This window comes from Pithys albifrons, chromosome 11 (assembly GCF_047495875.1).
Source record: "Pithys albifrons albifrons isolate INPA30051 chromosome 11, PitAlb_v1, whole genome shotgun sequence".
NCBI lineage: Eukaryota > Metazoa > Chordata > Aves > Passeriformes > Thamnophilidae > Pithys > Pithys albifrons.
Genome location: NC_092468.1, coordinates 9,946,360 through 9,969,941, shown reverse-complemented (window position 1 = coordinate 9,969,941; position 23,582 = coordinate 9,946,360). Strand labels below are relative to the sequence as shown.

Here is a 23,582-nt window from a genome sequence, read left to right as displayed (position 1 = left end):
CCCTCCTCACCCCTCATCTCAGCTTCACAGATCTCTGCAGAAGGCTCTGCCTGGCGCAGATCTCCTGCCACTCTGCTCATCAGTGATGTGTCAGTACTTACGCAGCAGTGTCTTCAGTTTGGCTGGGTCCTCCTCCGCAGGGAAGGACAGGGACACAGTCTGCACAAAATTCATTACACAAAATATTCACCAGCACACCAGCTTCTGTGCTGGACTTCACAATAACAGTGCTTGAGTACAGGTTTCCTCTTCTAGGCATCAGGAAACACCTCCATTTTTATAGCCCATCACACCAGCAAACACAGCATGTGCCAATGCCAATCCCTTACAGAACTTGGGGTGCTCTGGTCACCATGCATCAGACACAGCACACGTGACAGTCACCGTGAGGGTGTCACATCCACATCACCCCCACGCTCACCACTGTACCACACACAGTGCATTGCCAACACAGTGTCTTTTGGTAGCTGGTCTCCTTTATGGGATTCAAGGGGACTGAAGCAGCATTTTGACATGCTAATTTCTAAAATACCAGTTGCAACTTCCTAAAGATAGAAATGGTGTTTTAGAACGTATCAGCTGCACAGCCACTCTGCCACCCCCTGCAAAAGAGCCCCTAAAATAAACCTAAGAATAGGCAGCTCCAAAATTCTTTTTTATACTGGCCACCATATTTTGTTACAGTTAGGGAACCATATATTATGAAGAATTTGAGTTTTTACGTTTTCCCAGACACAGGTTTTCAAGTCTATTTGTGATTTTTTAAATGCTATTTTTGTTCAGTGGCTAAGTCCTTCACACCACCATCTTCTTAGGTGTACTGTCCACATGGCACAATCCTCTCCTGTACCCGCATTCAGGTAATTGTGTGTGCAGAAAAAACATGCAGAGTTGCTATGTGCAAAGTCGTTTGCTAAAACAGACCAAGTGAATACATACAATGTAGAAAGGCTTGGAGAAAAAACCTTAAATGTGAGAACAAATATAAAGGGTTTTATTTGATAGTTTTGCCAGATTTTAGTGTTTAAGTGCAGCAAAATAAAAATGTTTGGAACAAGGGTGCACGCCCTCCTGAAGCTGCAGAATAGACCTGAGAGGAAATGCCCAGTTTGTAGATCAGTGGACTACAGATATGACCATAACTGTGTTGATGATACAAAGACCCAGAGTGTTAACTAAATTTTCAAGGTGTCCTAGACAACTAACAGATGCTCAGGCTCCCAAGCCAGGACTCAACCCAGCTGTTTAATCACAGCAAAAACCTTCAATGACTTCAAGTAGGGCTACCAAGATGTTTCAAGCTAATGTGTTTAACACTGCAGACTTAGGCCTAATCCTTCCTGTGACTGAGCTGGTGGTACTCACACTTAGCTCCAGCACTATTTTTTTCATATACTCTCTCCTGGCTTCAGCCTACTCCTCTGGTCGTGTACCAGGTTGTTAATATCCCTGCTAAATCATAACAAGGAATTTGTTCAGTGGGAGGCACAAAAATTAATGATGTTACAAGATAATTTATGGAGAAAAGTTGAGCATTCAAAACATTTTACAGCTATACAGCTCTCCTGGGAAAGATCCCATAGTGCTTGAGGAATGGTACACATACTGCAACATGTCAGAGCTTGGCTGCAGATGTGGATGAGGGCAGACAGGCACAAAATGCATCAGCACTGAAGGGAACAGCCAACAAGACATAGCACAGGGGAGGCAAAGTTGGTTTTGACCAAAGAATCTTGGCCCAAAATCTGTTCTTACTGAAGAGGAAAGAAAGATCCAAAAGCTAATGTTAGGATTGTAAGGAGGGGCCTCCTGGAGACTCCAAGATGTGTATCAGGTACTATGTCACATAATATCCTTTGGATTACAAAATTTGCTGATTGTATATCAATGTTTGTTTTGATGGAATTTTTACTCATTAGTTTATCCAGGGACTGACACCTTTTTTATTTCTTTTATTTTAAATCAGACAGAGCAAGAGAGTGAAGAAAAACACTGGGCAAAAGCCCAGAAGTTTGGACACTCATCAAGGAGGGGTTGGAAGTAGGCTCAGATCTTTGATCCTAAGCAGGCAGTAAAAGCTACATGATACCCTGATGCATAGGAAGCATACAGGAATGTAGACAGGTTGGATGAATTTTCTCACCTGAACATGACTGAGTGCAAGAGTAAATGAGGATGTCTGACAAGTTGCTGGTAAACACACTAGACCTTTGATTAGTCATCAATCTCTAGTTTTCCTTCAAAAATCTTCTTAAAAACAAATGCTTGTGCCAAACTTGAACATAAATGACAAAAAGTAAGAAAATTCTTCTACTATACAAAATTGAATTCTTCTATACTGTTTTAGTCACCCACTTTCTTGAAGGCTTTAGGAGAAACCAGTCTATGTTGTCACCTTTTTTTTACTATTTGCCATCAGTTTTCTAATACTTTTATTCTGAAAACATTGGAAGTAAATTTTCTTAAGATTTGTTATGTACTCTTGGGTTCTATATTGGCTGTGCCATGGAACAAGAAGTAATATTATAAACCCATCTTCAACTACGAAAAAACAACTTTACACATCCTTAAAAAAAGAAAAAAAAAAGCAAAATCTTTAGCCTAAGAAAATATTTTAAAGTAAAAAATATCACTTCTGGTGAGTGTTTTAATGCTTAATGAAGGTCAGAGAAACAAACTGGACAAAGTAGTTCCCTTCTTTGCAAAGAGAAAATGGTGTTTTTCTGTGTGTAGGTGCCTTCATTTACAGTGGGTCTGACTTAATATCTCAAAGAATTGAAATTTTGTATTATTCCAGAAAGGTAATTAGCAGTCCTGATGGTTTACAAATACATGTATTACTTAAATTAGATTGCCCTAAGCTAGACCACAGAACTGCCTTGGAACAGAGGTTTGATGGACAGAACATGTCCAGCTCATTTGCTCTTAGAGGCCGGGACTTAAAGCCAGAGGTCAGTATATGCTGTAGCTCTTTGTCACATCAGAATGTACTGAGGAAAGCACATAGTCCCAAGGAAAACTCTTTGGGGACCAGGCAATGACTCAAGCTATCAGGAACTCCCTGGTGTCACAGTAGCCTATTTTTGTTTTCTCTTGCCCTGGCACGGACACCCCCACCACTGACCACAGAACGATGCCAGCACAGCTCCAGCCCACGCTGTGCCATGGCAGCCTGCACCAGCAGACTCACAAAACTGCTCAAAATATGGGTGCTTGAAGCAAGAAAGAGAAATACAAATGATCACAGTTCTTAACTAAGCAGGGTGGTTTGGTTTGGCAGTCATAGCTACAGATGGAAAAAGATAGAAGAAAATATCCAATAATACAATTAAGCAGCACAACTTTGCCCACTGGTTAGCTGAGGTCACCAGTGTAGATGTGCAGAAAGCATCTTTTGTGGGTGACTATTCACAATATGAGATCATACTCTCTAGCCCTTCAGGAACTAGCCTATCACTACAGGGAGCACCAGGCAAAGTGCACTGGTACAGTGCACAAGCAGGTCTAGGTAGGTTTCTGAGCAAAAAACTATGGTGCTACCTGTGAGTTATACGCAAATAAAGCAATCCCAGGTAGCATAACATTTCCAAATGAAAAACATGAGGGCTGTGAAAAGAAAAATCAGTGAGCAGGACCGAAAATACAGTGAAACATCCTCAGCATCAGGCCTGGGACTCTCTTCCTTAGCTGTGAAAAATTTTACTTGCTCATGTGTGACATAAATAACTACACAAATACATGAATAGATAATGCTCTCATAGTAAAAAGACATTATGTGCTATAAGTCCCATTCCTATCCCCTTGTCTCAAACTGAGCCATGCTTTACTTCAGCTCTGCACACCAGGCAGGCAGGAGAGAAGAGCAAGTGCTGGGAGCAGTTCTGCTCCTCCAAAGTCAGGCCATTGAGGTGAAGTGTAGAGAGGAAAAGTCATGCTAGTTCCCAGTGCTAAGAGGTGTTTCAGAAAACCTACAGTTGAAAGGTACACTGTAAGTTTTTACATGAGTGCCTGTGAAAATATGTGCTGCTAAAAACGTCATGGGGGAGAAAAAATACTTGCAATACTGTACACAGCTCTAATATTAGTCACTAAGTTAGAAAATGTTGCCAATTTTCACTCATTTTTGAGGAAACTTTACTATCATTTGAAGTGACCACATGATATTTCATACTCTGGACACTTCTATGTGCAAAGGGTTCTTTTGTGGAGTATGAACTTTTAATGACCTAAAAAAATATCTTCCACTATAGCTTACATGAGGACTTTAGACAACACCATATCCCCTTCAGCTGTTTCTCCTCATGACATCTTAGCTGTTAAGTTCTTGGCTCGCCTGGTTTTAATGCTGTTGGTTTGTTTGAGGTGAAATTGGAAGCTCTGTGCAATATGAGAGTGCCATAATTCAGTTGTGTTTCCATAATTTCTTCCTAATATTTGGGTTACCTCTTATTGTGCTGAAATTTCAGAGGTTATGGGGTTGAGGAGGATGCTGTTCACTTTTGATCCTCACGAACATCTCTTTCCTGCTGGATGAGCAGAGGGGCTGACCCTTGAAGAATGGGAAAAACTACATCACACATATGTGATCATGGATGTCATATACTAATATACTTTTCTTTGTCACAGCTGCATATCAGATAAAATTAAAGCCAGCTGATGTGAGGCTATAACAAAGTGATCTTAAACTAACACAAAATACAATAAAATAAAAAAAAGCAGCCACATATGGAGGAGATTATTAGAAGTGTCTCCTGGACCGTAAACAAAGTGGTCTCTAATAGTGCAATCTGTGTGCAGTGCTACACACCATTCAGCAGAGCCAAGCATGCTGGTTTGTTTTGGCAGGCTACAGTAAGTGAAGAAGAAAGGCTTTCTGAAAGCCACTTACCATCCTCTGGGAGGTAAAGGTACTCCCTCCCTCATGCCTGTTCTGCTTCCAAACTCTCTTTCCCACTGAAACTCTTGACGGCACTTTCTCTGGAGCAGATGGTTCCCATCCCCCTGCCGGGTAAGGTATTTCCACCGGGAGGGTGTGAAATGCCACTCCTAGAAGGCAGGCGTGTGCCGCGGGTGCAAGCGCTGCAGGGCTATGTTAAGTAGCAACAGTTCACGTTCTGCTATCTGATACTCGGGGCTTGACGTGGAGGTCCTCTGAGCACATATTCACAAAAGGGGAGTTGTCCAAGGCAGGAAGGAGTTCAGCCAGCATCAGGTTTCAGAAAATCTGAGCAGCAAGATCCTCACCCAGTTGAAGTCAACAGGAATGTACTGGGTGACTTCATGGGTCCAAGAATTTGACTACAGTTTGTTCAAACAAACACTAAAAGTATCCTCAATAAAAATGATTTTAAAAGACTTCAGAAGAAGCACTTGGAAAATTATGTTGGACAATATTTCTTTTGCTAACTGTGAGCTATAATCATTGCACTGCCATTAAATGTTGTTACTTCCAATGGCTGCAAAAGTCAGTAAGTCAGGGTAGAACTACTGGCTAGAGCTGCAGTCATTTCTGTCTCTCTGACAGAGGTATTCTGGAGTAATATTGCCAGGAAAGACAGCATAATTTGGCCCAGGATAGTTAGTTGTTCATATAGCTCGGTACTGCTAACCCGTTCTCCTGTTACTGTCAAATTCAAAACAACAATTGATTATTAATACAAAGGTGATTAAAAGTAACACTATGTTCAGGAACACATAGGATGTGCAAGGTGAGCTGTGAAAGCAGACACTCTCCATGCAATTGGGAGTGCATGGCAACGCTCCCTGGGGACAGTGGGCAGCCTAACTGCAAGTTCTTCTCTTAGAGCGCCCCAGGTGGTTTCTGGAAGGTTTCCTATGATGGCAGCAACCAGACTGGAATTGATCCTGTGCATTTACGTACTCACATCACAAGGACAAGTGCACACACAGGTGTTAAGCACTACACAAACTGCCCTTTCTGACCTTTCACAAACTTTTCAAGGGACAGAAGTAAGATTACTATCTTTTGTCTAAGAACATGGGAAAGAATTTTCCCAGCACACTGGTCTTAATTTTGAAAAAAACAGGTGGGAAGAGCACTTCGTAATCTTTCCCTGCATGTTTAACATTAAAAGAATTCACTGGCACATTTCATTTCAACTTATGAAACAGCATATGCAGCACATTTTAGGGCTATTGTAACTTTTGAATTGCTGTGTTTAATGTTTTGATTTACACTATTCTGAATTCCTAAACTTCTGGAAATATGTTTCATTTAAAATGAAACTATTACAGAAAAAAATGAAAATAAGAGTCCCTGTAAAACCTGTAAGAACTGTGCTTCACTTAATTCCATTACATGATGCAGTATCATAAAAAACTCTGAACACCTATTTTTCAAACATAAAACTAACTAAAAGACTTGACTATATTGTCTTACGGTCTATGACCTGGCTAATCCACCACTTAAAAATGACTGACAAGAATCTTTGGAACTCCAGAAATTCCCAAAGATTCAAGATTATGAGCAATTAATACTTCTCCTAAAATTTAATTAGCAAATGATTAGTAAACCTTCAACACCTCTGATTCCAGACCTCCAGCTTCATGATTCATTGCTTCCAATTAGTAAATGTCACAGCTACTTTATACAGAACCAGCCCTGCACATACTCCTATGCCTTGAGATTTCTGGAAACTCTCAGATTATTGCTGAGGCTACCAATAAAGCAAATTTTAAGTGATAAATTCACTGTTCTGCTTTCCATTTTTATGCTGGCAATCAGTTTATCAGTAGATCTTCCTGACCTTGCATTACTATCTTCTTTGGAAGCATGTATTCTTTTCACCCAAGCCTTATTTTTTTTAACACCAAACAACTGCCTGAAATGTAGTGCTTGATCACTCTTAACACATTCTGTAAATGACAGTACACTCAAAATAAGAGCCTGTAAAATAACTGATATTGGGGATATTGTGTAAAGTCATCTCATGCATCTTATTTAAGCAGTGGCTCATCACAAAGTGCATTTCTATTGAGATCATTAATGACAAATTAAAGTTTCATCTATGCTTTTGCTAAACAATAAATGCAGAACTCAGGTAACCCACCATTATACAACCTGCCATTCCTGTAAAACAGGAAAATTCAGAATTGTATTAGGTCAGTAACAGGAGGACAAAGGACAGATACTTTGCTGGAGTTCAGCAATATGGAGATCTCCTGTGTGCTGCTTTTTGCAGTGCAGCACCTGCAGGCTAACACTGTCATGTTCCAGATATCCTTGGAGGGTTACTAGCTCTGTTCCTTCAGCATTTCCCCTTGCTAGAGGTGTGTGCCTCAACTGCTCCTGAACCAGACTTCCAACAGCAGGATGATTTGAACAGGGACCTCCATGACCACAGCAACTGGCCCTGCCTATGGCTGAGTAACCATGTCCACAGTACAACTCACCTGGCATTAGGGTTTCTTACTCTCAATCATGAGTTTGGAAAAACTACCAAATTCCTAATCTAACATGGAGAATAGCTCACCCCCCTTTGCACTGAGAGGTGGCATGAAGAAGTGAGAACTGCTGGTGGGCAAGATCCTTTCCTCTGCATTCAAACTCTGCAGACTGCAAAAGCTCTCATGTACAAGGAGCTGAAGGCAGCAGGGCACATTCTTTAGATATTGCTTCTACCAAGAAGGGCCCAAAATTTGAATATGGAAGAACGAGTGGAAACAAGACCATGACTTTGGAAGAACTAAGAAATGCAAAAAAGTTGACAACAAGGCCAATCCTAAAGTTACAAAAATGGGACATGTGGGGACACTACAAAGTCCATTAGTTTTCCCATTTCACTGGACCTCATTTTTCCAAGCTAACACATGTATGTGAGCTTCAGCACTATTCCTACTCCACTCAGAATCCAATATTTAACTAACTTTTATTGCTGGGATGAAAAACTTTACTACATCAATATACCAGCAAAGCTCCTAAGTCTTTATATTTCTTTAGCATTTTAAATAAAATGGTCAAGGGGATAATTTTAAAATAAAAGAAATGTAAAATTAGCAAAATAATGTATGGAGGGAAAATGCCTCAGCATTGCAAGTTCCTTTACTTTAAAGTTTCTTCACTTAAAGTAGCTTTACATATGAGAAATTTTGATATATCCTCTTATATTTCTCCTTTTGGGATGCTGAAATTTAGTGATAATTTTCTTAGATTATCTGTCACTTCTCAAAAAATGACACATTGTCTGTAGGGAAAAAAGTTTAGGAAAACATGACTAAAACCAACACCGAATTTATGGAGATGACCATATTCTTATAGGTGGTCACATCTTCCTTTTAAAAATGTATAAAAACATGATTAAAAGACAGAGATCTCCATTAATGATTAATTTCTAACTCCAATTTGAAAGGCAGTTAATCAACATTTGCTAGAGTTGTAAACTGTACTGAGAGTTTCTAAAGAATCCAAAGGTGTAAAAGCCTGCCCCAGTATGGTACCACATCTGACATTACCTCACAGTAAGATCATGCAATTTAATTTGTATCAAGAATGGCCAACAATACAGTACCCAAATCTAGTATCAATATGATTTCCTGACACACAGAATAGCTGAGATACAGGCAAGAGACTCAGACTGGCATCTGCATGCTTTCAAAAATGGGTTCATCTGGTGCAAAGATTCCCTGCACCTTGCTTCTGTTTCTCTGTTTAGAAGGAATCTCCAAAGGGATGGTGCTGGTGGATACAGCACCTGAATCAGCATTAACTCCTCAAGAAGACTGCAGCACACTATGCCAGGAGCTCTGGCCTGCTGAACCCAAGGAGTGACCCAGCAAACTCAGCTTAGCCTATGCCAACAGCATGGACTTGTTCAAATTCAGGTGTCCAGAGCAGGAGGGAAATTTAAATATCCAGCTTAAAAGGAAAGGCTAATGACAATGCACAGCAAACAAAACATTGAGCCTTGTGTTAATCTATAGACACAGATCACCTGTAACATAAGCAAACAAACTGTCAACCACCAAAAAAGTGCTGCTTTCTCTGATTATAGTTGTGTTTTCAAGTTTGGGGCAGAAATCAAGCAAGACCCATCATCTCACCAATGTTCATTTTAAAAATGCATATTGCCATTGTCTTCTCATTTCTCATTTCTTTTCTGTTGTGAATTATACAATTGTGATTAGAAGTCCCAGATACCATCTTACTTTTTCCAGACTGTAAGAGAAGAGATGGGCCAAGTGAATCCAAGTGTCCACTAATTGCCACTAACTTTCCAAGACTTAAGATCAGGCTGCTGACCCATAAAGTCCAAGCTCAGTAAGTGGATTATGTCCATTCTCGATCCTACATTTTTTTAAGGAAAAGCATTCCTTGGACAGTCCAGTTACAGCTTGTGAGTGAAATGGGAATTTGCTGTTGACATGAGTGAGGACAGAATTTAACCCTGTAACTTTAAATTAAAAAATGAAAAGCATTTTCTATTACGCAATTTCAGTTGGGGTGAAGGCTCTTCATAAGTGTCTCCATCATCCTACAACTTTCTCAGTATTTCTGCATAAAGATCTGTCTTCTGAGACTTTTCTGAGTAGCTGCTGCCACTTTGCTGCAGTAACTTACTCCACACTGACATGCTTAACTAGAAAATATGTATCAGTTGTCCCCTTGACTTCTGGAGATATTTTGCTATTTAAGATAAGCCAGTGCTTTGCTGTCTCAAGGCCAGACAACTGAGCCTACATACAGCTGTTTGGTGATTAATTTTTCAAAGGGCTAATAAATTATTGTAAGCTGTTTTAATAAATGCCTAATCAATTGGCAATTATATGTTATTGTGGACTGCAAAGCATAAGAGGTCTGAAAAATAGCATCTGTAATGTAATTTAACTATTCATTCCTAAGGCTCACCTGCACTGGAGAAACATTCCTTCCAGCCTAAGGTCCTTCTATATACAGTATTTATTCATGCAAGATATTACAGACATGAGTCACCCCTAGACTGAGGCAAATCCCTCATGTGAATAGAGTTGGGATTTGCAGTACAAAAGTCCATCTGGTTTAGAGCATCTCTGAACCTCAAAGCACTTGACCAGCATAAGATACAGAGAACCAAACCTTCAGAGAGTGGGCTGTTGCCAGATATTTTTCAACTACAGAAGATTGTCAGGAGAAACACCAATATATTTAGGTTTTGGATCTTTTAAAACAATTTTTCTGAGCAACTAGAAACCTTAAAAATTAGTAAAAATAATAATCTTTTAAGGCTCTCATTTAAAATACATGACATTTTTATTTTCATTGTTTAACAAGACAAAATGAGAATAAAAGTAGGTTATCAAAAGTGAATGCTGGCATTCATACCTTTTTTATAATTGGCATACATGTAATGAATATGAATAGCCACACATTTCTAGTGAAAGACTATGAACAAACACACATATACAGAGATATAGAAACTTGCTATACATACATACATGAGTGAATATACATATTTATGTGCATACAGTATACAGACGAGATACTATACAGGTACAGTAAGTGCAATATACTGTATAAGGCTACACAAACACCGAGAGTCTGGTGAAGTGGTGAGAACCATGAGGACACAGCTTGGATGGCTTGTGACTGAACGCAGACAGCGGGGACAGCCTGGCCCTTCCGTGCCATGTTTTATGCATCAGGCACACACAGGTCAAACAGAAACATGGTACAATACATTCATATACAAAAAAAGGAGAACAAGTGGGAGTGTGGAGGTAACTGAAATGCACATGAGCAGACAAATAAGGTTCTACCTAGAATACAGAATGTTTGGTTCATTTACAGAGAATGCCTATATATAAACCCATGCTTTCATGAATTCATGCCATTTTTATTTCTATCTTTTCATTTAAGAATACTATAAAATTCTTGCCCTGAGTTAAACATAAATACACACAGAAAAGGGGAGGGGGGGAAAGGAAATTGCATGCTTCTGGGTTTTTTTTAAATAATTTTTTAACCAAGGCACAATGTCTTCAATAGTGGTTGCAAGACCATTTGAAATAAATTTAGCAATTGCTATTGTTCTGATACTGTGACTAAACTAATTGTTTGCACACAAAAGTCTCAGAACAAGTTTTGAAGTGAATTTACAAGTTCTAGAAGAGAATTAGCAAATTTATGAGAAATGCCTTAAAGAGAGATTCCCTGAAGAGGAAGGAATGCTACTGAATTAAATTCCTTTATAGGCAACTTATTCATGTTTGGACTGAAGTTATTTCACATATATGACATTATATATTTGTTTAGCATTACTGCAAGTTGTTACTTATTATTGGTAGAACCACATACAATGCTGTAAGATCAGCTAAAAATGAGATTAGGAAGTTCCAAATAATTTCTACTTTCTGGTAGTAGGCGGGACTGTGATCTCACTGTTTCAGTAAAAGCTGCAAGAGCCCCAGCTCAGGCACACTTGCTCACTGATCCTGCAAGATTTTCAAGGCTTGTATCTCTCCATCTCATTGACCTGCATAAGGATTTTATTGGAAATATTAATTACTAGTTTCTATGTATGCAACTCGACATGCCCATGCTCAAGTCTGACCACCAGAAGAAAAGTCTGGGTGCAGAAGTCATGCTTGGTTGTTGCCCCATATTCAAGCCCTCAGGCTCCAGAGGTACACAATTCTCACCAGCCTCTAGGGGTTCTGGAGGGTATGTCACCTTCCAGGGAATAACCACCTACATTGTGCTGCACTGGCTGCAGCACCTGTCCCCATAAATCTCTCTGTTGTTGTTTTCAAAGTGCTGAAACACATCATCTCAACTCCATCAAAATCAGGCACAACATAACAATCCCTTGAAACCACAGACCACACAGGTGAGATCTTCTGGTTCCTGTCCTCTGCCCTTTAAAGTATCTGTAACTCTCAATCTGAGAAACAACTAGGTAAAAAATGTTGAGCAGGAAGTGAAAATCTCATAAATGCTGTATTTCCTTCTTTGTTAGAATAATGTTATATTTGAAAGGTTTCAACAAGTTCTGTGAGGGATCTTGCCTCTTTCTTTACCCTGCTGGCAAGCTTACAAAGCTTGAGCAAGAATTAAAAGAGATCAGAGTAAAGGAAAGGAATACTCTTCCTCCCCCCTCTTCCATCACAGATGAAAGAGTGGCAGCCATGCCAGTACTTGAGGGGAAGGAAAGGCATGAAGGCAGAGTGTTCCTCTGGTGCTCAGAGACCCATGTCTGCCACCCTCTTGCTGTGGCATTACTTTTTCTACAGCTGACCTGCTTTCACCCATTCCTGCTTCTTTCCAATACATCAATTTTGTACCTAAAGGCCATGCTACTGAACCCAATGGAGAAGGAGAGCCACCAAAGCCACGCTTGGGCCTTCGGACCTGCTGTGACAGCAGCACCTGTCCAGATCCACCTCTGCCTGGTGTCTCCTGTGCTGTGAACCAGGAGCTGCTTTGGCAGTGCTGGGCAGGCACTTAAATCAGTCCTGGCAAAGCACGACCCCGCAGTGCACTGACCTGCCTCTGCTGCATGACCAACTCAGCTGAATGGGAAGATGTTGGGACAGCAACAGCAGACTTGTCTGCCAGCCGAAGACAGCTTTAATACATTTGCTTCTTGTGCCAATCAGTCAGGCATGCCTAGGAGGCAAGGGATGATGGATGTGGCAATTCCATCCACTTCAAGTACTTCAAGTTTTGCATTTTCTTTTCATTCTTTATTTTTTACTTTATTTTTTTCCTTTCTTTCTTTTTTTTTTTTTCTTAATAACCTTTCTCTATTTGCAGTTTGCATATTTAGAAACCCTTTGCAATTCTCTGGACCCCTGCACTGATTATGTAGGACCAGATTCAAGCTGAAACTCAACACAATGCAATGTGGAGCCTTCCTCAAAGCATTCATATTCTTGTTGTTTCTCTCATCCAAAATGTTGACAGCATATTTAGCTGCACTGACGACAGCAGAATTTTGCTTTTGTGTGCGAGAGATTTGTCTTTGCAGGAAAAAACCCGGAATTGTGTAAACTAATCCAACGGCGCCCTCTCGTGGGCACAGCGCTCTGCTGCGCTTTAGAAAGGCACAAAAGCACACGAAGTCCAAACTATCACGGATTTATCTTAGCAGTGCAATTTCTCCAGACGGCTGTGTGACGCTGCAGGACACAGCTCATCTCTCATGCCCTGGCACTTCTTTCGGGGTCCTGGCAGTCAGTGTGACTCATCCCTGACTCTTAGGAACATTCAGCCGGAATAAGAAAGTAAAATCCTATGGCTTTGGATGATTCAGGTTTGCAAATACACTCAGGCCACACACTGAGTCAAATCCAGACATCATCTCAAGGTAAAAGTTGACTCCTGTCCCATCAGTGAAGTGCCTGTGCCAAGGGCCCATCGTGGGTTCTTCCATGCCTGTCCATCCTTCCAGGTAGGACCCAGAGAAGTTGTCTTGTCCCAGCTATCCACAAAACTTGCATCACGAATTTCAGTCTATGCCTACTCTCCTTTTTCTTCATCTAACAGACATCAAAGACTTCTCCACTGGAGGAGCAGAACTGCTCCATGAGATGGCCATTCGAGAGATACAGTTTGTAAAATACTCCCTAAAATGTACCTAGTTCTCTGCTTTTTAGACATTCAAATGCATTTCATTGTATCAGTGGCATATGTCACAGATACAGTAGATGATTGCACTTTCTATTTTCAAAAAACCCAAACCTTAAACAATTCCTGACAGTCACACACTTACCAATCTACTCCCATCTGCAACCACTTTCTCATCTATTACACTGACCTGACAAATCCATGGGGTTAGAAGTCTTTGTTCTACACTTGTTTTTACCAAGAGGACCTTATTTATGACTATAATTCTTAGACACCACTGCAGTCATTATTTTGGTAGACCCTACTGGTCAACATTAGGCAGGTTTTGGATCCAGTGACTACCCCAAAGTGTTATTAGATGTGATAGTTAAACATAAGGAGTAATTAGGCCTCTTTAAGTGAATAGCTTCTCAGGCAAAAATAGAAGCTACTATCCAAAGTAATAAAGAGTGCATAGAAAGTCCAAACCAAAACCCCAGGGCTCTGATTACAGAGTGAGTGGTATGGGACTCTTCCCACATGTGGATGCATATTTTGAATAAAGAAAAAGATCAAGTATCAAAAAAGGAACAACCATAACCTTGGCTCCAGGAGCACAGAGGCACATCTCAGAGGCATTGCACTGGCTTCTAGGGGAACACTTGGCATTTACACACAGGGAGAAGAAAATGATTGCCGCCATCCCATGAATTGCTTCATATATTTTGCTATTCTATGTCCAAAATACACAATAGACTTTTGGAACTTTGGAAAATTAGTGGAGAAAAGGGGGACAGAGAAAGTCATACCAGAGTGACAGGACAGTAGTTAGATATTCCTTTTGAAAACAAAATTGGGTCTGCATGCCCCCTGAGATCTTTAACCAGCAGCCCACAGGGATCTTTTTCCCTTTGGTCCAAAGAGCAAGTATGACAGAAGTAGTTTCTTTCATTGCAAATCCTTGTGCATTACAAGAACCACAATAGCAGAATCACTAGTTTGATGCTAGTTCCAGTCTGAGATTCATCAAGGAGTGCATCTAGCAAAGATTTACAGTACTGAGCACTGACATGGGTTCATGCTATTTAACTTATACAAATTGTCTTACTAGAACATTTTATTTTTTGTGCTACCATTTCCCTAGTATTCAAGCTGGATGAAGGAGCACTTCAGTCCACAGAGTTCTCCATCTACCTGCAATGATTGTATTTCTTTTGTGTAATGGCAGTTAAAAAAAGACTGCTGTGATTAGAAACAGAACCATGGATCTTGATTTATAGGTGCTCACTTTTCAGCAGCAGAATTCATTAGGTGCAGCAGTCAGGAACCCAGCCCTACTACAGTGCCCGACAACTGCAGAGTGTTTGCTGACTCTTTGAACTCTGCCAGGGAAAATGGCAACTTTAAGCTGAGAATAATAGAAGAGCACAGATGCTTTGTTTATGCTCACAGAGAATTTGCTTTCAGATGCACATTTGCCAACTAAAGCATGATAATGTCAATTCGTTGGGGAAGTACTTTGTCTAGGTGCCTTCAAAAGTAATTATAGCCATAATGGTAACAATTTACCCTCCTTGCATTCATTAATTACAGCGTGACCACAATGCTTGCAAGGCATACAAAGACTGTAATATGCTTTGTATACACAACTAAGACTAGAGACATTAGAAGCCGGGCTTGTGATATTAAGTTGACCCAATACAGAGTTATTAATTAACTTAAACATGAGACAAATACATAGCTGTGCCACTGAAGAATACTCAGTACTTCACAAAATTCAATTCTAAATTATTCCTCTAAAGTTTTATATATTTTTTACAATGATCTTATATTGCACTTGAACTACAAGGTATTCTCTACTGATACATATGTGGAAGGCTGCCAAATATGTATCTCAGCTTTGCCTTTGTTGTATTTCCCTTCCATCATGCTTTTGTTTTAAAATGGAACAATTCAAATAGGTGTTTGGAATTTTTCACGTGAGGTACAAAATTAAATAATAGTTGCCTTGAAGACCTCACATCTGTTTTAATGCTAGATTTTTTTCCACAATACAGTGTGCATTTTGATTGCATTTCAGTCAGCACCAAAACACTGAGTCTTAAACAAAACGTTATCTAAGTTGCAGAAGAATAGAGATCTAACAGCCGAGGCTGGAGCAAGCCTCCTCCTCCTCCTTCCCTCCCTCCCTCCCTCCTGGCACAGGACAGGGGCTGTGCAGGGTGGCCCTGGCAGTTGCCACTGCCAGCCTTGCGGATATCTGGGCTGCGGGTTGCAGGGTGTGGGGTGAGGAATGCAGGATGCAGGATGAGGGTGGCACTAGCGGGATGGGGTGGGGTGGGCAGGGAGGCTGGGCCCAGCTCTCTCTCAGCCAGGGAGAGTCCACCTGCCCGCAGCAGGATGGGATTCAAACTTGTGGCAGCACCCTGCTTCACTTCCCTGGCTCAAGGAAAAGAAAACTTACCCTAATCCTTTTGGATGAGCCAAACTGTTCATGTTGAATGGTTGCTAAAGGGCATTTTTGCCCAGGCCTCTTCCAGCACAGACTCAAACATTATCAAGTGGCTTCCCTCCATCCCTACACACACACTGGTGTGTGTGGCACCAGTCCCAGGCCACTGGGGCATAAACACAATGACACACTATCCCAGCTGCATATACAAAACAGAAAATCTGCTTCTTACTTTTCTACCTACACTAATACATTGGAAAACTGTGCTAGAAAACTCCTAGTCTCTTGCTTCTCAACTCTGCAAAACTGGGATTTCCATGTCTTTAGCACAGCTCTCTCAGTGAGGTCACACAGCACTCCCAGACAGCAGGTTACCCCAGCACCGCTGCCACAGCTGCTCCCCTGAGCAGGAGGGAATGTGTCAAAAGCGCATCATTTCAGAGTACCTCTTGGCAGGGCCTGGCCACCTCATCCACAGAGCTCCTCCTTAACACTCAATGCTCATGGATGGAGTGTGAAAACATATAAATGTCTACAATCCAGGAATGAAAATCATAGTGACTGTTATCTGTCCAGGAGCCTCTAACATAGAGAAGGAATGATCCCAATGAGCTTTCCAGATTAATTGAATTAGCAAGTTGTCCAAGGGAGCAGACATGCAGCTCTACATGCTCACGGAGAGTTTAGCTGGGTGAATTCCCTCTGCAGGCAGCTTTCTTCATACTGACCATGGGGAAGCTGTATTATACCCCTGATTTAGGCTTCTCAGAGGTAGTTAGATCATATGGGGAAAGGAAAGTGCCATCTCAACTTGCTGAGGGCTAAGGCAGACACCAAGAAAGTAATGAGCTAATATGCACATTTTTTTGTAAATATGCCACAAAAAATTCAGTTTGATGCTGATATATTTTCTAGCTTTTTCTTAATTCCTCCAATGCATGTTGACACTCCTTAATTCATAGCTGTCCATGTATCTTCATTCCCTCCTCTGAGTTATTCCTTCTAATCTCAGCATGGCTTCTGGATTTTACTTTGATCACCACTGTGAAGTTTAAATCTTCTTTCCTTGCTTAAATTGGAGCTAGATACCACTGCCTGGTCCTCCCCACATGAAGACACCAGTCCTTAAGATGTACACAAGCCCTCAGAATTAAGATAGCATACCTTGAGGAGGCACCAGGAAAGGATAGTGCTGTCTGGCCACTGAAAAGCAAGTAATAGGCAGCATGAAGAGAGACTGTACATTTGCAGATAAAGTACACTTTTTTTGGAAATCTGTTTTACTCTGCTTTGCAGAGAAGCTTAAATGCCAAACTCTAGCTATCAGCAGTTTTATTTTCACAGAGTGTTTTCCTTCAGCCCATGGATCTTACAAACATGCACTGCTCTGCTGCTATGCAGCTTAGGACATGGGATTTTCCAATTGCTGTCTACATCTTGATGAAAATGAACCTCACTTCGCAAAATTCATTTGCAGAAAAAATCCAGATAGTTATATCATCTCTTCTTCCTTAAAATGGAAGTCAGTGTTATTTTGCTGTGCTGAAGACTGTTTCAGAGAAGCACAGCAGTGACATAGAGATGATTCTATGTACATCAAAACTCTGGATGTGAGATGCCCTACTCTCCAGCAGGGGGACTTCCAGAGCCCAGCTTGCTTGAATTGTTTTCTTCTTTTGTGACAGACATGCTCAGTGCACACATATCCTCTAAGTGACAGGGATGTCTGAGCCCATCGATAGAATGTAATCCTTTGTTACCCTGAGGTGCAGATGTGGAGAATGATAGGATGGCAGGGAAACCTCACTGTATGACTGTGACACCTGTGACTCCAAATCCTGCTTGCTTCACATAAGTGAACAGTTTTGTTCACTGCGTGGGTGTGGGGGCTGACAGGACTGAGCATTTACCACTGCAGGGGGAAACACCTGACCACGCCTGGTACAGAAGTCTCAGGCACCAAGACAGAGACTCCAGCAATATGGGTGAGAAGTTATTTGTTGGGGCATCTGTGGACCATGTTTGTTGTACTTTATAAACCTCACATGGTGGTTAAATTCTACTGCTCCCTGTCCACTTAGATGCTAGATGGCTACAAAAGACTATTACTTGTTTTCATTTCCATATAAAGGCCAAACACAGCTGGACTTCTACTGTCTCTAATGTTATTCAGACATTTCTTATCTCTAAGATACAACTTGTAGAACAACTAGAACAACTAGAACATTTTAGCATTCCCTGAAAGCTTTCAGCGAACAGCTGAGAAGCTTTATAGAATGATAGACTCATTTAGGTTATAAAAAGCCTTAAGATAATGATGTCCAAGCACTAAGCCATGTCCCCTGGCACGTCTACACATCTGTTAAATACCTCCAGAGGTGGTAGGATGGACTCAGCCACTTCCCTGGATAGCCTGTTCCATTGCTTGGCAACCCTCTCTGTGAAGAAATTTTTCCTTATATAAATGCACTATATCCTAATATTTATGTCTTAAGTGGTGTAGCAGTTCACTGGCGATTTTCACATGGATTATGGGAGCTCCATTCTGCTTCCCATCCCCTTTTCCACCTCATGGGGCTGGTACCTAGAAAGTAGCTGTCTTACTATTGAACACTGAGGAAAAGAAAGCATTAAGAACCTCAGCCTTTTCCTCATCCTTTGTCACGCAGTTTCCTTTCCCATCCAATAAAGGATGGACATTCTTCTCTGCCTTACTTTTGTTGCCAATGTATTTACAGAAACATTTTTTATTGTCTTTTATAGCAGTAGAGAGATTAAATTCTAGTCAGGCCTTGGCCCTTCTAATTTGCTCCCTGCATGACTTCTGACACCTTTGTCCTCCTGAGTTGCCTATCCCCTCTTCCAAACTTCATAAACTCTCCTATTTTCCTGAATTCCAGGTTAAATTCTCTTCTAACAGGCAGGTCATCTTCCCTGCTGGCTCATCATTTGGCACATGAAAATGGCCTGCTCCTGCACCTTTAAGATTTCCTTTTTCCCCTCTTCTTTCTTTACAAGACAATATGTGATATCTAGCATGCTTCTCTGCTACTTACACTCCTCTCTTTAGGATATTTATATTACAATACACATTTAAGAAATGCAGCTATATGCCACTTGCTCAAAAATATTTCCTGCTTCTGTCATATTACACTTCCAAGTTCCCCATCTGACTTCCTCGGTTACTTCTTTAATTTCTTAAACTTTGTCCTTTCACCATCAATAAATTGAGTTTCAAGATAAACTTAAGTTTATCTTTCAGTTTAAATTGAGACAAGTCATGATTTTATCCAAGGCTGCTTCCTGTAACCAGTTCTTTCCAAATGCTCTCCCCATTTCCAAGAACTAAGGACAGAATGGCAGGCTCTCTGTCTGGCTCAACAGGTGGGTAACTGCCATCTACAGGGCTCATAAGCACTTTTATTTTATTTATTAGTAATCTTTCTCATGCTTACCATTAATACACCATAAATATGTTCTGTGAATACTAACTGATTATTCCTCATAATCCCTACACCAATAAGCAAGCATGAAATAAGAAAAGAAGGCATAGGGGATTTAAATGTCAACAGTTACATAGCTAGCCAGTATTTGATTCGAATTATAATATAGGTTTCCTTAGATCAGACCTATCTTTAAGCATCCTCACCACTTCCTTCAATTACTGTTTTAAAAATGATGGGCTTTGAGAGCTGTTGCAAATTTGTCTTTTCCTGAAAACTGAACATTTGGAAACCCATCAATTTGGTATCCATGAAAATTTGAGAAAACCAATTAACAGTAATCTGCCCTTTCTCAGATCCTGTGTCCCTGTATGAATGTTAGCTGTGCCCACCTGATCAGCAAAGAGGTGGATAACACAAGGCATCCTCTTCATCTTTTGGAAAGTCTAACTGCTCATTACGGTGTGGTTAAGGAAACCAGTATTAATACAATCAATAGCTACAGCACACAAAAATAGATACCCTGTATGCCACAATCTGTCAGACTGAGGATGGGCTAACAACCCAGCCATTTGAAACACATTTCACCCTCACAGATTATTTGCACATTAAGACAGAATAGGCGTTGAAAGAACACAATCAAGTAACATTTGTATCTGCCATGGAGACAATCAGACCTCTGTCATTCCACTGAAATCAGGGTCAAATCCACACCATGAAAAATGATGTTTTTATAATAATAAATGGCAACCTAATAGATAGACAGTAAATTATTGTCAGCTTGAAGGAAAGACTTAAGAAGAGACTACTTGCACTAGTTTTTCTTGTTTTTCATGAAGTCGTGACCATACCATACATTATTCAATTAACGAGATCACCCTCCTACAGTCACTTGAAAATTCCTCTTATCATCTTTGTTCGTTTCTTCTGTATGAATTGAGGTGGATTTTTCCTCCACAGTTTTAGTGAACCTTGGCCACAGCTTCTAAGATACTCATTATCTCTTCCATCACATCAGCTTCTGCTTTCAAGGCTTATTGTTTAGTTCTTAGTATAAACTGAGAGACTAAAATCCCTTCAAAACACCCAAGGTGCCTTTGCCACTGAGTGAACAGCAAAGCATCATCTGCACTGTAAGACCCATTTAATCAAAAATATATACTACATGAACACTGGGACACTCAAAACCTTTGGAAGTACAATTACCCTAATTTCTTCCTTAGATGAAGGAACACTTGACGTGTTATTTAAATGGGCCATTATTTTGAATCTCCATTATGGATTTGATTTGCTTGTGTAAAATATGCTTTAGAAACGTGCAGGGTTCTGTCAGGCTTCATGTCCAGCAGGGCTCAGAAGTAACACAAGAGCATCAGTTCATACAAGTTACAGAATTGTAACCTCTATGGACTAGGCTATCCAAATATAACCTTCCTAACAGGCTGTCTGGAGTGAGTAAATCGCCCTTACTCTTCTGGTCTTTACTTTGGTCAAGACCCTGTAGAAGCAACATGTTGATATACAAGCAACACAAATATGTGATTATTGCAGGGACTTTTTCACTCAGACCTCGCTTACCTTCAATAGGATTTTGGGAATAATTCCCTGAAAACTCACCATCTAAATAAGGGTTCCTCTGTGTGTGTGCATAAACATATGCATGTGCACAGAAATACATATATGTTTATGTGTCCTTGTGCACACATACCCAGTGATGTGCAGGCCCTCACACACACACATGAGTGATGTGGTACCAGAGTGCTTTGACAGAAGGCATTCACGTTACGTTTAAGTGAAATCTCTCCTCTCAATTACTACTCTGTTAGTTCTGTCAAACTAATAATACAGGTCTGTGCAAAAAAATGTTACAATATCGGTATTAGCATATAAAATAAAGGTAAGTATAGGTTTCCCATGCCTTTATTTCTTTTCCATTTTCTCTCTATCGGAGAAATTTGCCAAACTCAAACACTTTCATTTCTTTCTATGTGGCAGTTTTGGTTTTGATGAGGAAAAAAAAGAAGATAAAAAGAGATGTCCCTTTGATTAGTTTTTTCTGATTCCTAACAATATACAATAAATATAACTACTGTAGACTATTTAATAGTCCTGTAAGCATTACATGATCTATAGCTGAAGAGAGTCTAGCTGCCTTAACTAAACAAAATCACTTGCTGTAAGAGCAGTTTTCAGGACAGTGATAAATCACAGTGTAATACAATCATGCATTAAGGTCCAACCAAATGTGAGACTGGCACAAATATTAAAGTACAACTGAGCAGAAGTCAAGTATGTACAAGTCATTGACAAACATTGGTGTAAGTGCTTTAGACATTTAAAAGAAATTTACATAAAAGACATAGATTAAATTTATCAAAGTTTGATAAATTTCAAGACAGAAGTACAGAAAACATGAAAAAAATAAAAAGCCCAACCAGTTCATACAGTACAGTTTTACTACATTTACATTACAGAATGAAGACAGAAAAAGATACAAGGAATTAAGAGCAAAGAAAATTCTGCTGGCTGTGGCTGCTAATGGAATTTCACTGCCAATGAGAGATGTGCACACACTGATGCACGCACACGCACAGAAAATAAAGACAAAACCCAAAAACATCATTTACTTAACAAATGACAGACACAGAGGTGAGAAACATTTGGCATGTTGCAGCACATGAAGTCATTCACGATTGGCTAACGATGGTACCTGGCTCGGCTGAAGGTCACCGGGTTGCCTGAGCGGTGTAACGGAGGGAGGAGGCACACCTGACGTGGATGCAGAACGACCCAGTCTGCAACTTGCTTTAGACTCTGGAAAGGAAGAGAGCAGAACCAGTGAACAGGAGGTGGGTTATTGCTGCAATAAACTGAAACACACTGGACCCAGGACTCCCTGGAAATCGAGACTGCTGGTTTGATTACTAGGTAAAGTCAGGCATTTGGCTGAGTCATGAACAGAAGTTGAGATCAGAAGAAGAGGGATTAAGATAGAATCCATCCCATGTCCTGGCCTCTCTGCTCTTGCACTGCTGAAGCTGAAGTATAGAGCATAAACCAGCAGACAGACAGGAATAATATAAAAGAAACATTCTTGTTGCCTCACCCCCCACTTCCCAGTGTCTTTTCTACTCCTCCAATACAGCAGTGATTAAGAGAGTTACAGTGGCTTCTGGTTTCATCTCTCCATCCCAGAGCTGAGGGATGTGGCAGCCCAAAGACTAACTGTGCTAAGGGAAAGCAGGAAATGGCAGAAAATGAAAGAGGCAGTGTACAATAGCGTTGAGGATACTGTCACACTTGGGGATTTTGAATGACACGAAAAATACTTGGAAATCTGATGTCAGTGGCAGTAAATTGAGAGACATAAAGTAGGAAAAGAGGAGACAAATCAGAAAATCAGCAGTGGCAAAGTCAGTTGCCCAGAATCAAAGTGATAGCAGAAGCAGAGGTTGCCTTGAAAGAAATCTCCATTTCAAGAAGAACTGCACAGAAATTACAGTTACTTCATTTTACTTCTGCTGTTTTATATGGAGGAATTTCTCAGAAGTTTCCCCATTGACTTCCAGCACAGGTTACTGTTGTACACACTGACATGAGGTTACCATGCAGCTCAGGAGGCCTGGATGAAGGCTTTTATATCCAAACCATATCTAACCCATGTGTTACCCCAGTGTTCAACCCCCTACATCTGGTCTAGAGGAAACTGTCTTTTCCTGAGAAAAGGGTCTGCCTGTTTCTGCTCAAGGAAGTTTTTTGTCTCTACATTTCCTTTATATGGCTGAGGAAACACCTCTCAAGCCATGACTTGTCTCAGATCAACATATTTATTCTCCTCATGTTCCATAAACCTTCCTCCCAACTCTGCACTGTTTTTTTCTATTTAGTGGGAAAACACTGAGACCAAGAACATTTACGCTCTCCAGATACGCTTTGTACAATAACAGATTCTCACTTTTAGCATTGAAAGTATTGTTCTATCATGAAAAACAAGTAATTATAATACTATCCTCATTATAATTTAATGAATTTTTAATTTTTTAACTAAGGTTTAAAGAATTTCTCCCATTCAATTTCCTGTTTTCAAGAAGAGAGGAAGGACCTGTGCCTTGTGAATGTTTGTTTCAGAAGCACGTATTTTCTCACG

General features: G+C 40.4%; 1 protein-coding gene across 3 annotated transcripts in view; it reads right to left on the bottom strand.

Annotated features, from left to right (window-relative positions):
* The window catches only part of NYAP2 (neuronal tyrosine-phosphorylated phosphoinositide-3-kinase adaptor 2), a 130,777-nt gene that overhangs the window by 5,805 nt on the left and 101,390 nt on the right, over nucleotides 1-23,582 (bottom strand). For all 3 annotated transcript variants that reach the window (XM_071566821.1, XM_071566824.1, XM_071566823.1), the window contains exon 6: nucleotides 22,146-22,249. In XM_071566821.1, coding sequence (XP_071422922.1) covers nucleotides 22,146-22,249 — 104 coding nt within the window. The remainder of the gene's footprint in view (nucleotides 1-22,145; nucleotides 22,250-23,582) is intronic.